The sequence below is a fragment of the Phasianus colchicus genome, chromosome 23, assembly GCF_987193195.1.
Source record: "Phasianus colchicus chromosome 23, bPhaCol1.hap1.1, whole genome shotgun sequence".
Classification (NCBI taxonomy): domain Eukaryota; kingdom Metazoa; phylum Chordata; class Aves; order Galliformes; family Phasianidae; genus Phasianus; species Phasianus colchicus.
Genome location: NC_143458.1, coordinates 6,261,267 through 6,276,165, shown reverse-complemented (window position 1 = coordinate 6,276,165; position 14,899 = coordinate 6,261,267). Strand labels below are relative to the sequence as shown.

At 52.5% G+C, this 14,899-nt stretch overlaps 1 protein-coding gene across 4 annotated transcripts in view; it reads right to left on the bottom strand.

The window, feature by feature from the left end:
* Window positions 1–14,899, bottom strand: part of ETS1 (ETS proto-oncogene 1, transcription factor) — a 69,584-nt gene that overhangs the window by 34,002 nt on the left and 20,683 nt on the right. Inside the window, exon 1 of one of the 4 annotated variants that reach the window (XM_031599728.2) lies at window positions 9,581–9,859. The exons of the other annotated variants lie outside the window; for them this stretch is intronic. Coding sequence (XP_031455588.1) covers window positions 9,581–9,662 — 82 coding nt within the window. The 5' untranslated portion in view covers window positions 9,663–9,859. Of the gene's footprint in view, window positions 1–9,580; window positions 9,860–14,899 lie in introns of those variants that run through there. 4 annotated transcript variants of the gene reach the window in all.

The window sequence follows — 14,899 nt, the reverse complement described above, 5'->3', positions numbered from 1 at the left end:
AGCCACAATGTGGGTTGACGAGGCTACCACCCACGGGGCCAGGCTGCAGAACTGAAGTGTGCAAAGAGCAACCCGCTCTAATCTCAGAGCATCCCCAGAGACAGCAGGAAGGCACAGGGCACAGACTGCTGCACTCCTCTCAGAGGGAACGGGGCTCAGATGATGCTCACTGGGGAAAAGGCCTGGTGAAAGAGGCACGTAGTATGGAAAAAAAGAAAAAGCAGGCCAAAAAGCATAAATAAATAAATCATCCATGGTGCCATTTGAAGGTAAAGTTGGTGCCCGCAGCCAGCAAACACCGATGAGAGATTCCAAATTGCCTGCAGGCAAAGGAAGGGTTTTAAAAACCCTGGGAAGTGGGGGAAGAAAAGGGATGAATGACCCAAAAAGCAACACAAAGCCAAGCTCTGGGCTCCCTGCCCTGGCAAGTGGCCCCACACCCCCATGCCCTGGGGAGCAGGCACTGGCTCCAGGGCCTCGCTGTCTCAAATCTTCCTTTTTTTCCAAGCAAATCTTTCTCTTTTCCAAGCAAGAAACTTCCAACAACTCCCCAGGCTGGCCCCGCTCCCCGAAGTTGGGCAATCACAAAGCTCATCAGGGCTCTGACGAAGGCGCGGGCATGGAGAGCTCCATGACCGTAAGGGGATCTTTTTGGAGCAATCTTTTCCGAGACAAGTCATGAGATTGTTTCTTGCCTGGAATTTGCTCCCACGGCTCCCATCGGCCCCTGATTGCTGAGTCAAGCGATCGCTAGGCTGTGCCCTCCAGATGAGTAAATTAATTGCCTGGGGGGGAGGAGGGCAGGGAGGGGACAGCGAGCACACGGCAATGACTCTCCGGCCCCGCGTACGTCTTGGCAGCAGGCTCTGCTGCTGCTTTGCGATGCATGGAATTAGTCACTCCATTAGCAAGAGCGGTTACACACAGCTGTTTAAAGGCACATTATCCCTATCCATCCCTTTTGCTTTTCTTTTGGATTTTTTTTTCCACATTTCCCTTTTTTTGATTTTGTTTCTTTTTTTGAGGATATCCAATGAATGCCTGGGACCAGCAGCCCCCAAAACAGACACAACCTGGAGATGCCAAGCAGCTTAGGCTCACCCATCCCTGCTTCCCCATCCCTCCTCGCCCTGTTGACGTAACCCATCCCTCCGCCAGGTCACTCTATAGGATCCATATGGCAACGGCTGCTCGGGGTTGAGCTGTTTGAACGCAGGAACACGCGAGAGTCATCCAGCTTGAAGGCAGAACACACGCACGGCCGGGGCCTTTCAAGTCACAAGCTCTCGAGCCAGCTCCAAATCTGGAGCCGCTTAAAGGGATGGAAAACAGCGCCAGTGACTCAGTGCCCCGCTGGGCCACAGCTACCGTGACAGCCCTGAAAGCCCATTGCTGACGTTGGAAAGCGAAACTTTCCCAGCCCCACAGCAACACCAAGCTGCCCAGAAGCAAGGACAGACAGTAAGGCTGAGCCTGGATATCTCCATATCCCATCCTGGAGAGCACCCCAAGCAATGCCACGGGGATGGAGGAGTTCTTCCCATGTTCAGCTGAAAACCAGGAGGAACTGTACTTGGCGACCTCAGCCAAGCAGGGGAGGCAAGAAGCTGCACAACAGGCCCTGAGTGTTTTAAAAGAGAAAGCACTTGGGATTGTGTTGGGAAACCGCTTCTCACAATGCTGTGTAAAAAAAAGCTTGAGCTTCACGTGCTCCACTGTGGCTTTTTTCAGTTTTTTCAGTGGAAAAAGCCAACGGCGCTCAGCTTTTGCTATTACTTCTGATGATGGTTCACATTTTCGGTAAACAATTTCTCAAAACTAAAAGGTAAAAAAAAAAATCTTGCTGCTCTACAGCTTCCAGAGCATTGACCAAAATGGAGCGGTTTTGCACAAACATACGCAGTCAACCTATAAAAAAAAACTTTCATGTGGGTCAAAAAGCCACATTTTGATTACTGTGATAGATGATGCTAACAGGAAAAAAAAAGCAACACGAAACAAAGCCCAGAGCACGCCGTGTCTGGATCCAGTGGTCTGTGCCTCAGTTCCCCTACATTAAACCTTTCCCTGCCCTCTGTTGGTGTCAGAAGTTGGGATCAGCATCCCCAGAATTTTAGGGCTGAGCACCCAGTGCGTGGTGCAGCGCAAAAACAGCGACATCCCACTGGTTAGCTCTTCTCGTGCTCCCCAGCAGCCATCTGAAGAATGCCCTGGAATCGTGTCAAATATTTTCAATGAGATGGGGGGAGAGGGGGCACGGGGCGGGGAGCAGATCGGGGGGAGCGCTCAGTTTTGACTCAGTGTCTGGCTTCTTTCATCAAACCCACATTCCTAATCATGCCATCACCCTCCGGGAAAGTGCGACAACATACATAATCCATGTGGAGCCAATTTAAAATCCCCTCCATGGAAGAAAATGCATTTCATTCATTAACAAGCTCCGAATGCTTCACTGGGGTGAGGAGCCGGCCTCAGCCGTCCCAGCTTACCCATATGGGCAGAGCCACATCCTACAGGAGAGCAATCGCTCATGAACCCATGTACAGCCCACAGCTCAGCCCACTGCACACACTTGTTGAATTACGTCGGGTCTGTATCCACCTGAGGTAGATGGACGTCACCACTCCTTCTGGCATCATCACAGGAGAAGTGGAACATCTGGAGCCCTGCCTCAACTGAGCTGCACAGCTGAGTGCTTCCTGCAGAAAGCTGCTGCCTTGCTACGTCAGCCCTATGCTTCCATCAAGCGTCCCAGGCAAAAAGGAAGCCCTCTACCCAGCATTAAGCTGAAAAGGGGGGAATGGGGCTAAAGCTTCAAGCAGTCATTCAGCCCCTGGCCTCTACAGTCATCATCTGGCCGCATAGAACAGCCTTCCCCATGCTGCCCAGCACCTGCAGCCATCAAATTCCATCAAACCATGATGCAGCTCTGCATGCACACGGGATCTCCAATATCCTCTAAAGCCTGACATCTCCCCAAAGGAGCAACATAAAAAAGGCCTTTTCCTCTCTGGGATAGAAAGCTGCTCTTTATTCCATGCATGTGCAAGTCACTGTGCTCCTGGTGGGCATCGCTCCATGGGGAGCAGATGCAGGGCTGAACAGCACAACATCCTGGCTTCTTGCAAATGCACAGCAAAGCTGGCATGTGGTGCACAAAGGCGCAGAACGGAGGGCACCAGGCAGCAACCGCAGCTCGAGGCGTGCCAAAAAACTGTGCACGATCAGCAAGATCAGGGAGGTGATGGGGAAAACGTATTGCGTGGTCGTGCTCAGACAGACGTCGTCCCAGAGACTTGACGCCGCTCAGGTCACCGAGGACCAAACCAAGGCTCAGACTGCTGCCAGTTGAGGAGAGGGAAAGAAAGCAATACACAAACGTGCAGTTTCATCTCACAGTTCAGACAGGAGGAGTGCTGGGTTTGCTCCTCACGCAGAGCTAAATAAGCCCAAAGTTACTCTGAGCCACCCACTGCATGCAAAAAGAGAACAGCACAATTTTGAGCACTTCTGAACGTGAGCGCCGTGAGCTTTGCTGCCATCTGAACACACACAGCTTGCAGAAGCTCAGGTTTTGCATGCAAACGTTTGCAGTTTGCTTGTGTTACAAGCACATGCTCTCAGATCCAGCAGTTCTCTACAGTCTAGATGTGAAGGCGGAGCCCCTGAGTCAAACTACTGAAACCACCCTGATCTTTTATTTTTTTAGTTCCTTTTGTCATCTCTCTGGACTCAACATTGAACCACGTATCCCCTCTGGACAGCAGCCACTCCCCGATTCAAGGAGATATTCATGCAGATAAAGTGTCTTGCAGATTTGCACATTTTCCCATAATTACCACCAGAGCCTGAATCAGCCACAGACACAAATCCTGGAAGCTGGGGTCTACACAGAGCACAGCTACAGACCAGGGACACAGAGGCAGCTGCAAGGCACCCAGCCCACAGAAGGGCTGCTATCTCCACAGCCATCTTCCAGTTTTGTCATCAGGAGAAGCAAATTCCATGCAAACCCAACACAGCCACTTCAGCTAAAACGAAAGCCTCTTCAAGGCTCGAGTGCCCCCGCTCCCAAATTCCACTGCACCTGGGAAAAATGTAGAAGCTTGTAGGAGAATCAATAAATATTTATTGTTAAACCAGCAGTATTTTGACTGGAGATGTAAGCATGGCCTGATGCCAGTGTAACCAGAGCCTCTTGGCCAGCACTGCAAACAAATTTTCTTTCTGTATCTAGTTGGGAGATTATAAACTACACAATGAAGGGGGAAAAAAGAAACACAAGGCAGCGAGCAGCTTAGTCACGGAGGAGGAACAAAAGAGCTCAGATGTATAACTATGTCGTGGGTTAAAAAATAAATAAAGGGATGCAGGGCCAATTTTTGGCTGTGGGACAGCTGTACCATTTATATCAGCTCCAGATCTGTCCCACTGGCTCCTGCAGCAATGAGGCTTTCTCCTGGATCAGAGCATCCCTGCCTTCAGGAGCTGTGCTGATTCGGATAAGCTGCAAAGCAGCCCTGAGCTCACAGCCAGCAAGTGGGCTGGGGGAAAATCTGCTGGGATCCCCAACTTCACAGTGCAAAGAATGGGCAGTCTCTGCTCTCAGCTCAACCAAAGCAGATTGTCCCTGATTTCGTTGTGTCAGTTTGCCCCCTGGCACCTTCCTACCCAGCACAGGTCTTTCCTGGAGCTAAATGTGAGATGCCAGCAGCTTCACCCTTTCCATTCATTCCAAGGATAGCAGTAACACTTGTCTCTCAAAGTCATGCAATTCACTGCCTCCAGGCAGCTTGTGCCCATGCAAGTGCCAGCTGATGGTGCTGAAAGGAAAAGAATCCCTTTAATTGTCTAGGACAAATCCACATGTGTTTGGTTTATCTCCTTCCCCCAGATCCCACCACGCTGCAAACAGTCACTCAGCGTGGCATCCCTGCACATTTACATCCCTACAGTCTGCTCTTACACCTGCATCCTCTTCAGGTGCCAGAGATGGATCTGCTCTCACCAAAACTTCCATCTTACCCCCAGCATCCAACTGCCATCTCAAGGTCTAACTGCAGGGTTTGGGCTGCTAGAGGTAAACGGGAGCTCTGAGCCTGCAGAGCTCAGAGGTTGCCATGCACTTTCTTTCCCAGCTCTCTTCCACATCCACCCAGAATTCCGGCCCCAGGCAGGGAAAGCAGCACCTTTGAACCCTAAACATGGACCTGACGCTTCCCCAGCTAAGCCACGTGATGGATCAGTCCAGATAGAAATCCCAAAGCCATCATCCTGCTAAAATCCAGCATGCCAAGATCCCACCAGAGCACAGGCACTGCCTGCCAGCAATCCATCATGGATTCAGGACAGCAGACCACTTGCCCGTCAGCTCCCTTTGGAGCTTATTCCTGCATGAGACTGTGTTATCCCTTCATTTTATAAGGCTCATCAAAGCATAGCACACCATAATTACATGGCAAATTAGAGGCCACTTCGTGTAACTATGCTGTAATTGCACAGTTGTTACATGCTTTGTGGACGGCGTGATGAAAACATGGAAGGAATGGGGCTCTGTTCCTCTTTCTTGGAAATTCTGCTCTCTGTACCAAAGTTAAAAATACTTCATCCAGGGATGACTTCAGGGTGCTTATCCCCAAAGGAGGCCGTGAAGGAACAGTTGCCCTCTTTCCAGCTCTTTGATCCTCAAGCAGACACAAGTTGTCGCTGAACAAGCTGGTGACAGCCAGGTGCAGCCAGCCCCCTCCCTGCCACGAAACTATCATCCCCCCATCCTAGCTGGATACCACAGTGATGGGCATTTTGTAAGTGCATAGAAAGATAATTGCTCTTTTTCAACGGAAATTCTCACCTCTTACAGCGGCAATCAGCACTGAAAATACTGCAGGAGCCCGAAGCCCTCATTTATTGAGCCTCGCTGCCGGCTGATGATTTGTGCCCGCACAGAACAACCCACTGCCAAAGAGGAGCTCTCACCTTGGCTGTTGGTGCAGAAGCAAAAGCAATCAGGAAGATGCCGGACAGCATTTGCCGCTGCCCTGAGATCACCGAGAGGCCCAGAACAGCAGCTGACCCCGCCGCAAGGACCAGCCCCGTGTGAGTGCTGTGCAGAGGTAACCCATCAAACCCATCTTTGCAGAAGAGCGATCCCCAGGTGTGCTCCTTTCTATTCCTACCAGCTCCCAGACGGACTCCCTTGGGCGGGATGCTGCTGCACACATACATAAGAACTGTGCGGGAATTAACGATGTGCGTTTGGAAACTTGTGCTCTCCAGGATCTCATCGGAAAGCTGTGACAAAGAAACGCTCAGGCTTGTAAATCACTTCGCCCTTTCCCTGCAGCAAGGAGGGAACACACCCGGCAGATTTGCTCAAATACGAGCTCCCTCACTTGTGTGCACTAAAAGTGAAAGCAAAGGACAAGAGGAGATAACCCCGGCTCTGGGAAGGGGAAGCCGCGTGCTGCAGGCAGGTCCTACATCCCAACACACTGTGCAGAAGCTGTCTGCTTCCCTGCAGCAATCGCAGCAGGAGAAACTCGCTGATCCCAAACACTAAACAGAGGGAAGGGCTCCTGCCAGATCAAACACCACCCCCGGGATGCCACCCACACACAGGCCAGTGGAAATACGTGCCTGTCTCCCAGCTGGCCCTGGGGTACATATGGGAAAAGACTAAACGGATGGGTTCTGTCGGGATTTCACAGCCCATTCCTATTTCTGTGCTGGGCAGAAGGATGCCCACCACCGGGACGCACCCAGAGGGAAGGAGGAAAGAGGGGAGTGGATGCAAAGCTCAGCACCTCTGCCTGCACATCGCACCCTGCCCTGCGGGAAGCCCCGGGGCAGAAGGTCTGCAGCTTCCTTAGCAAGAAATGCAGTTATCTCTCAGCACTGGGAGTCCCAGTGACACTGCCAGCTTCCAGCAAGAGCTGCAGGGCTGCTTTAAACTCCAACCACAGAGACCAAACAGAGCTCTGCAGAACTGGAGGAAGCAAACCGATTTGCAGAGGGCAGCGTTTACCAGTTGCAAAGTTCAGTTCCTGGTAGGGCTGATTTGTACCTGGTTTGGGTTCTTCCCTCAGTGCATGAACTTTGAAATATCCATGATAATAAAGCTGGTAAATTGTCTGCTAACCTATTGGTGGATCAGATATATATTTGCAACTAGAACTATGTTATTAGATACTTTTTTATAACATTGCAATGAACACCCCCTCCTCCCACAACTTGCATACGAAAGGAGAAGACTGCTATGGGGTACTTTGGCTCCTGACCTCATCGCCCTCAGAAGTTCTGGCTGAAAAGAGCAGGGAATTTGGCTTTGGACACCCTGTAGAACTTCACATCCCTTTCGAGTTATTTTTAAACCCTTTGGACACACTGCAAATCCCATCCCATTTCTGCACACCGAGGCTGCTGCACGTGTGGCTCAGAGCAGGCTTTTGTTTTGGGGAAAAAGGGGAAAGCAGCACACAGCAATGCATCTCTGCAGTTTTACAGGGCACCGAGCACCTGGCACATGAAATACTTTGCACAACAGAAAACTTGTGCCTCTAACGGCTCTCTCTGCCTAAGATTAACCCTAAGGACACCATAGAGCAAACCTGCTTCACTGCCTTACTGGCACGTAAAGGGATGAGTCTCAATCAGGCTATCCCCATTTCAAAGGGCAACGGGACACATATGATGGCCGATTCCACAAAAAGATACCAAAGGCTGAGCAAGCAGGACCTCAGCAACAGCCTGAAATAGACTGGAGCAGAGAAAGCGTGATGTCCCCTATTTGGGGCATCGCCGGATGCCTGAAACAGAAGGCAGCAGCATCTGCACTCCCTCTCTCATCATCAGTCCCAAGCACGCAAGAAAGCTTCAGCGCTCTCTAAAAAGTTGCAGGGGAAATGAGGTTAAGCCAGCTAATTGACAACATTGACCTTTCTGGCTCAGTGTTAGCGCAGCCACCAAAACAGAAGCGACTGCAGCTGAAGCCGACAGGGAGTCAGCTCTTTTTTACCTTTTTGGTTTGTGTTTCTCAGCTCTCTTCCTGCCAAAGTTTAAACTTTGGGTCAACGCTAAAAATTGCTTGCTGACATAAGCTGCAAAAGAGCTTTAATTGAAGAAAATGAACTGAAGGCAGCTCGAAACAGCTCACCCTCACTTGAGGCAAAAGGCAGCTCCACTGATCTGCTGCTCAAACACCTGAACTACAAAGATGCCTCAGTACCCGCTGCCACCCATACCAGGAGATGTTTAAATTTAAACAGATATTTGGTCTGATTGGAAGACAAACAAACCCTCCCAGCCCTGTGCCCATGAGCCAGGTGTTCCTTCCCATCCCATTTGCTTCCCCTGCATGCAACAGGACGGCAGTCATGACATGAAGTGTATGGACAAGCCTTGGGTAAATGTTCTTTCAATCAGAGCTGCGGGAAATGGGAACAAACAGATCCTCAGCTCCACCAAAGCCTCTCAACTAACCTGCTTAGGTGCTTTGGAAATTGTCCTCAGCATCCCCATCACAACTGGAAGCCCTTCAGAGCCCACACAGGAAAGCCAGGCTCAGCCTTATTAGGAGCACTGAAACAGCTGTGACCGCTAACTGGGTCCTCCATGGATCACACAGGTCTCCCCACACACCAGGCTTCCTGCAGACAATCTGATCCCACACAGACATCCTCCTTGATTGGGAGTGCTGAGTACCAATTGGTTCCCACCCAAATCCCATCACCTAGCAGTGCAGAGCCCCCGCCTGGGATTCCAAGAAACTTGTGGAATAGCAAAGAAACACAGCTCTGACTTGATTTCCTTAGGTGCACAAAATCCAGCAACATCCCCTTCAGCACAGCGGGAATATTTTGGGGAGAAAGGAAGCAATGGGATTGCGTTTAACCCTCCCTTGTAGCCAGAAGGCAGAGCTGTGTCCCTGCAGCCCCTGCACCAGCAGCGCTGTGAGACCGGCGCTCCTTCTTATGGGAAACGCTCAGCTACCGGTTCTGCACAGCCGGCACCAAAACTTAGCGCTAGGAGAATTTAACAAAAAAGCAAAAAGGAAAAGCGTGCCCAGCACGGTGACACGCTGCTCCCCGCCCGGATAGCTCCAGCACCCGTCCTCCCCGCATTTCTTCAGGGAGGGAAAAAAAGCAAACTAAGGAAAGCAGAGCCGCGGGCTCTCCCGATGCAGAGGCGGTGCCGGGCCGCCCCGCTCCCGATCCCGGCCGCGCTCGGACCACGTAGGGCCACGGGGAGGGGGGATCCGCCCCACGGCCCGAGCTGCGGCCCCGCCTCGCCCACTCGCGGCCGGGAGCTGCCCCGATCCCACGGCTCGCATCCCGCCCCGTGCCGCCCCGCAGCGCTGCCGGCGGCGAGAGGAGCGCGGGGTGCGGCGGTCGCCTTGCAGGGCAGGGAGGGGAAGTCTTCAGAGCGCTCCGAAGCCAACTTTGCGTTTACCCCGCCGGGCAGAGCCGGGGGCGGCCCCCCCGCACCTCGCCCTTCCCACGGGACCCCCCAGAGACCGCATATACCCCCAAACCGCCACCCTCGAGGAAGCGAGAAGGGATTCCCCGCGACGCGGGCGGCTCACCGGGGGATGGGAAGAGATCGATGTCCACCTTCTCCGTCTTAATGATGGTCAGGGTGGGCTTCAGGTCCACCGCCGCCTTCATGGCTGAGGCCGGAGCGAGGGGACTGGGAACGAGAACTGGGGGGCGGCTGCTGCGCCGGGGCAGCGGCGGCCGAGCGCCTTCCTCCTCCTCTTCCTCCTCCTTCCTTCCTCGCTCTCTCCCTTCTCCTTCCGCGCTCCTTCGCTGCCGCTCCGCCTCGCCCCCCCCGCCGCCGCCGCCGCCCGGCCGGGCTGAGCCGAGGGGAGGGCGCTGGGGCGGCAGTGACAGCGGCGGGGAGGGACCCGAATGCCCCCGCCCCGGAGGCGGCCCCGGGCCCGGCGCTGCGGGGAGCGGAGCCGGAGCTGCCTCGGGGGGCTTTGAGCTGCGCGTTGCGGCACCGCGCGTCCCGTTTCCACGCGGGGAAAAAGATCTCGAGGCGTTATTTTCTCCCTGCTCGATGCCCTGAGATGCGCGCAGCGCGAAGCCTTGGCAGCCCACGGGTGATCGCCACGCGCTGAGTGCCAGCCCGGGGTGTGCAGCACGCTCGTGTGCCAGCAAAGAGGGCCAGTTCAGGTGGGATTTGTGCAGGTGGGAGGCCAAACGGGTTTGGGAACGGATAGAAAGATGCAAGGTGAGTACTGTGCCAGCATGTTGTGAGCTTAACAGAAGAATATCGGTTTTCACATAAAATACGTTTTATTATATTTGGGTAGCAAAAACTTCAGACCACAAACGGCAGAGCAGAAAGGAGATTATGACTCACAGATGTCAATTTACCGGTACAAGTGTAAAAAAAAAAAAAAAAAAAAAATTAGCAACCAGCTTTTGTGGTTCTCTATCTCAGAAAGTCTCAGCAGTTGGTGACAGGCTGGCAGGGACACAGCAAAGCTGGGCCCTGGGGCGGCAATGGGGCGAGGGGTGAGTTTGGGGCTGCTCACCCCAAGATGAAGCAGGGCACACATGTATGACAGGAAGCCCCCAGCGTGCTGCAGATGCAGATGCAAATGTTAGAGCTCAGAATTGTTTCTAGCTTCTTCAGCACTGCCTATTTCATTCACCCAAGGTGTATTTATAGAAGAAACGTCTGTGGAAATAAAAGAAGCTGTGAGGTGCCGGGGCCAGAAATGCAGAGTTTGATGCTCGCTCACACAACAGCTGTTTAACCAAGGCTCAGGCTGCTTGAACAGCAGCAAAGCACGGTGGGCAGCGAGCTGTGCCTGAAAGCTCAGCCTGGGTGCCTCACATTGTATTTCCAGTTCACCCTCCACTTACAAGTTCAATTCCTCACTTTTACAGAAAACATACACTGGTGATTCCCTGTGACCAGCACCCGATCAACCTCCTGATTTCTGTGTGCTTTCGAAGCTCTGAGCCGTGCTGGGTGCTGCAGGCAGGGCACGAGGGCTGAGCACCCTCATTTGCAACAAACCACACGTATCTGAGAGGGTGGCTGCAAGAATAAACTTGGTCCCTATTGCAGCCCCTCTAGACAGGATGAAAGACTTGGACCTGTCCTGTCTTGGTGTTTTTTATCCTCTTATACGATGGATAGTAATGATTGAAGGAAGAGACAGGAGAGAGGAGTCTGAGCAGAAAGGCTGGCTGTGATGCACGGTGGGGAGCAGGGAGAGGCTGGGAGAGCGCATGCGTGCTGCTGTGGGGGGAGCAGCCCCACAGCTGGCTGCAGCCTCCTGGCCAAGGTGAAGCCATCAGAAAGCACCTGCGGCCCCTACGGCCCCACTGTTCCCCCTCTAGTGCTTGAGAACCTGCGGTGCTCAGACCGAGTGCAGCCTCCTGCAGCAAACCACAATCCCCAGGCTGAAAGAGCAGGCACGCAGAGAGGCCATGGTGCCGTGCGTGAGTGAGAGCTGATGGGGATGAGCTGCTGACACCATGCATAAGGCTCCCACAAGCAGGGATGCTCCTGGATGCAGCAGAGGAGCTGCTGCTGGGATGAAAGAGCTGAGCAGAGAAGGCATCAGCTGCCTCTCAGGTGTCTGTGCTTTAGTCCTGCTCCCGTGGGCTGATACATTTGGCTTGGCCTCTTCTGTGAGCATTACAGACTGGCTGAAGTCCAGCACACCTGTATGGAGGCTCCCTCTCTTCTGGACCAGTACAAAGGCTCTAATAAAGATTGTTCTTGCAGCTTGTGTGTTTTTTATCAGAGGAGATGCACACACTCTTGGCATGCTGGCTCAGTGCTGATCCTGCAGAGCTGATGACACAAAGCCACAGCTTGGTGCTGCATGGCTGTGGGGGGCTCTGAGCTCCCCCAAACTCCTGTTTTGATTTGCGGGACAATGAGGAGTGCTTCCAAGAGCAGCACTGGGGCAACAAACCTCAAAGCGGAGGGAAGGTGGGGGAAAAGAAGAGAGAGGCTGTGGACAGAAATTTCCTCCCAGGGCAGCTGAATCTCTCCTTCAAACTCGACTCCATCCTAGCGGCTGCCTTAATTTGTGTTCACTTCAGAGCCTGCAACATGAAAGCCCTGGCTCTGAACTCCAGCTGAGCCGCTCAATGGCTCAGTGTTCACAGAAGGCATGGAAGGAATCCATTGATTAGTTTCTTCAGCTGGGATGTGACCATTTGGAGTCCAAGACCTGCCAAACATGACTTTGCCTCAGCAACTGGTTCCTATTTGCTGCTTACAGGCTTCAGAAAAATCTTTCCTCTTCAACATCCAAGACTCACCCTCCTTTTCCATTCTGTTGCTCTTCAACATTAATATCTGTTCATTTTCTCCCCTGTTGAGGGAGGATGCTGGGCTGTGGACAGCGGCCCTCCTGCCATTAATACAGTCCAAAGATTTTGCTGTCGATCGGTGATAACCATCTGCCCTCCCTCCACAATGCAGCCCAATTGTTTTTCAACAGTTTGGAACAAAGAAAGGACAGGCAATAATGCCACATTGTTCCAGGGATGCTGACTAACCTTGGTTTAAATGAATAATAATTATTATTCATTTAGAGTTGAGGAAAGGTATGAGGACACCAGAGCCCTTCTGCAGTGTGGACACAAGCTCTCCCGAGCTGGAGCCGGCCCTTTCCATTAGCAGGGCCAGATCCACGCCTGCTGAGCCCTTGCAAACTGGCAGCTGTGGGCTCTCCTCCAGATGTTGTGTCTGGGAAAGCTCCTTGGGTTTGCCCACCTCCTTGCTGCTGCCCTGTGAGCCTCTGCTGCTGAGTGAGCAAAGGTGTTTTCCTAGCCCCAAAACACAGCCAGCTTTGGAGTGAACACGGCAGCTACGTAAGAACGCAGAGCCACACCACCCAGCTGTTATGGACAGGAAATGAAGAACACCATAACCAATTAAAACTGCAGGGGGATATTTATGGCAGAACGTAATTAGCCAAATTGGAGCCTTCCCCAAAACTACCATGGGATTTTTAATGACTGCGAGCGGTCAGGGCCTCGGTTTGATGCTTTGTCAGGCAAACAATAACCAGAGGGCAGGAGACAAAAATCAGGAGCAAAGAGGAAGAAAGAAAAAAGTGTTGTGCAATTCCAGGGAGAAACGGAGACATGAAAGGACTTACGGCAAAGAGTCATTGTTGGAAAGAGCAGCAGCCACCACTCCAAGAAAGGAAAGAGCAGGGAGGTGGCTCTGGGCGTGGAGGTGGCCCACTGCAATGAGAGGAAGGAGCAAGCAGCTGCCATGACTTTTCCCCAGGGAGATACCTTTCCTGGAATTTAAAATTATATGAGAAATTCTGTCAAGCACCATAATAGGTGGGAAGCATTTGAGTGAGCTGTTGTATGCTGGTAAAGAGAGGCTGGGTTAGCAGTCCTGGTGACAGCAGCCTCCCCCTGTTGGCTAAGCAGCCGGCACACAAATAGAGCCCGTTAACCAGCACGTGTTGTGTGCCCTGCATTGCTGGCTGGGAAGGCTCTCACATCTCATGTGTGTGGGCAGGAGATGGTGACCATCATGAAATGCTGGCTTCTCTGTGGCCCAGATGGCTGCAGCCCCCGGGGTCCCATGGCTGCTCCATGCCCAGAGTCACGCAGGGTCCCCGTCCTCCGCACCACCTGCCCTAAAAGCAACTTTCTGTTCCTGCCAAAGAGCTGCAGAATTCAGTCCTCAGCTCAGCCCAGAGCAGCCCAGACGCTGCCACAATAACGTCCTCTGATTGCCCTCCGGGTGCGAGTGGAGGAAGCCGCCTCCGAGCCTCCTTGGCTCCTGCTCTCATTAGCTTCCCAGCGGAGATGGCTCACAAAAGCATCTTTGTGGCCAGTGCGGCAGCAGGAACCCAGCACAGAGCCCCACAGCACAGCGCTGGTCAGCACGCCATGGGTACCTCAATCAGCACTCTCACAAGCTGCTTAAGCATCTTCGAGTGCCTCCTGCTATTGGCCTGCCAGCGATCCCACGCTGCTTCATAACCTGATTAGCTAATGTGAGCCGGAGCGATGTAATTCTGCTTTGAATTTCGTTGGTGGGGGTGCTGTCACTCACTCGTTGCCTTGCTGGAAGAGCTGGCTGGCTGGAAAATCCTCATAAGCTGTTCTGCAGTGCTGTTTGCTCTCGGTACATTTTCCCTTTCCTCCCCGAGTGACAGCACTGAGTTTTTGGTAAACGGGACCTGATGTTTTTGCTATTTAACTCGTGATACTCACAGTTACCCCCAGCATGCATAACTAAAGCACGTCAAACCTCATTTGTTGGACTTCTCGTCTTCGGTCAGATCTCAGGCAGTCTCCTCCACAATAGAAGTAAACAGCTGAGACTTAAGGAATACATCTCTGGTCACCTCATATTCACTGATCTCCCACAACAGGGGTTACTGAACCCATTTTGGATGGTCCCTGAAATCTCCATCCCCCAAACAGGTGAGATATCACAAAGGAGAAGCAATAGGATTATCACTAATACCCCAGTGAAGCCAATCTGGACAGCTGGATGCTATTCACCAACATTTCTGTGTTCATTCAATGTTTCAGAAACAACAACAAAAGCCAAAACTTCAAGAAATATCAAGCAACAGCTGCATTTTGTTTTCATGGAGGTGCCAGGAGCCTCAAAAGCACCTCTCAAGGACCAACCACACAGTGCCAACCCGCAGGGTACAAATTCAGAGCCTGAGAAAAATGGTAGCCACCAGGAAAACACGGCTGCACACAGATGGTTGGAAGTGGTCAGCACAGGGAGTTAAACACTGGAGTGCAGTGACCCTCAGGTTAACTCTGTGGCCAGGACAGAGAGGCTCAGGAGATGGGAGTTTAATTCCTGGTCAATATTTCCACATGACCTCTTACAAACTTCTGTGCCTCCATCTCCCCTTGTTTAACGGAAGGATGCT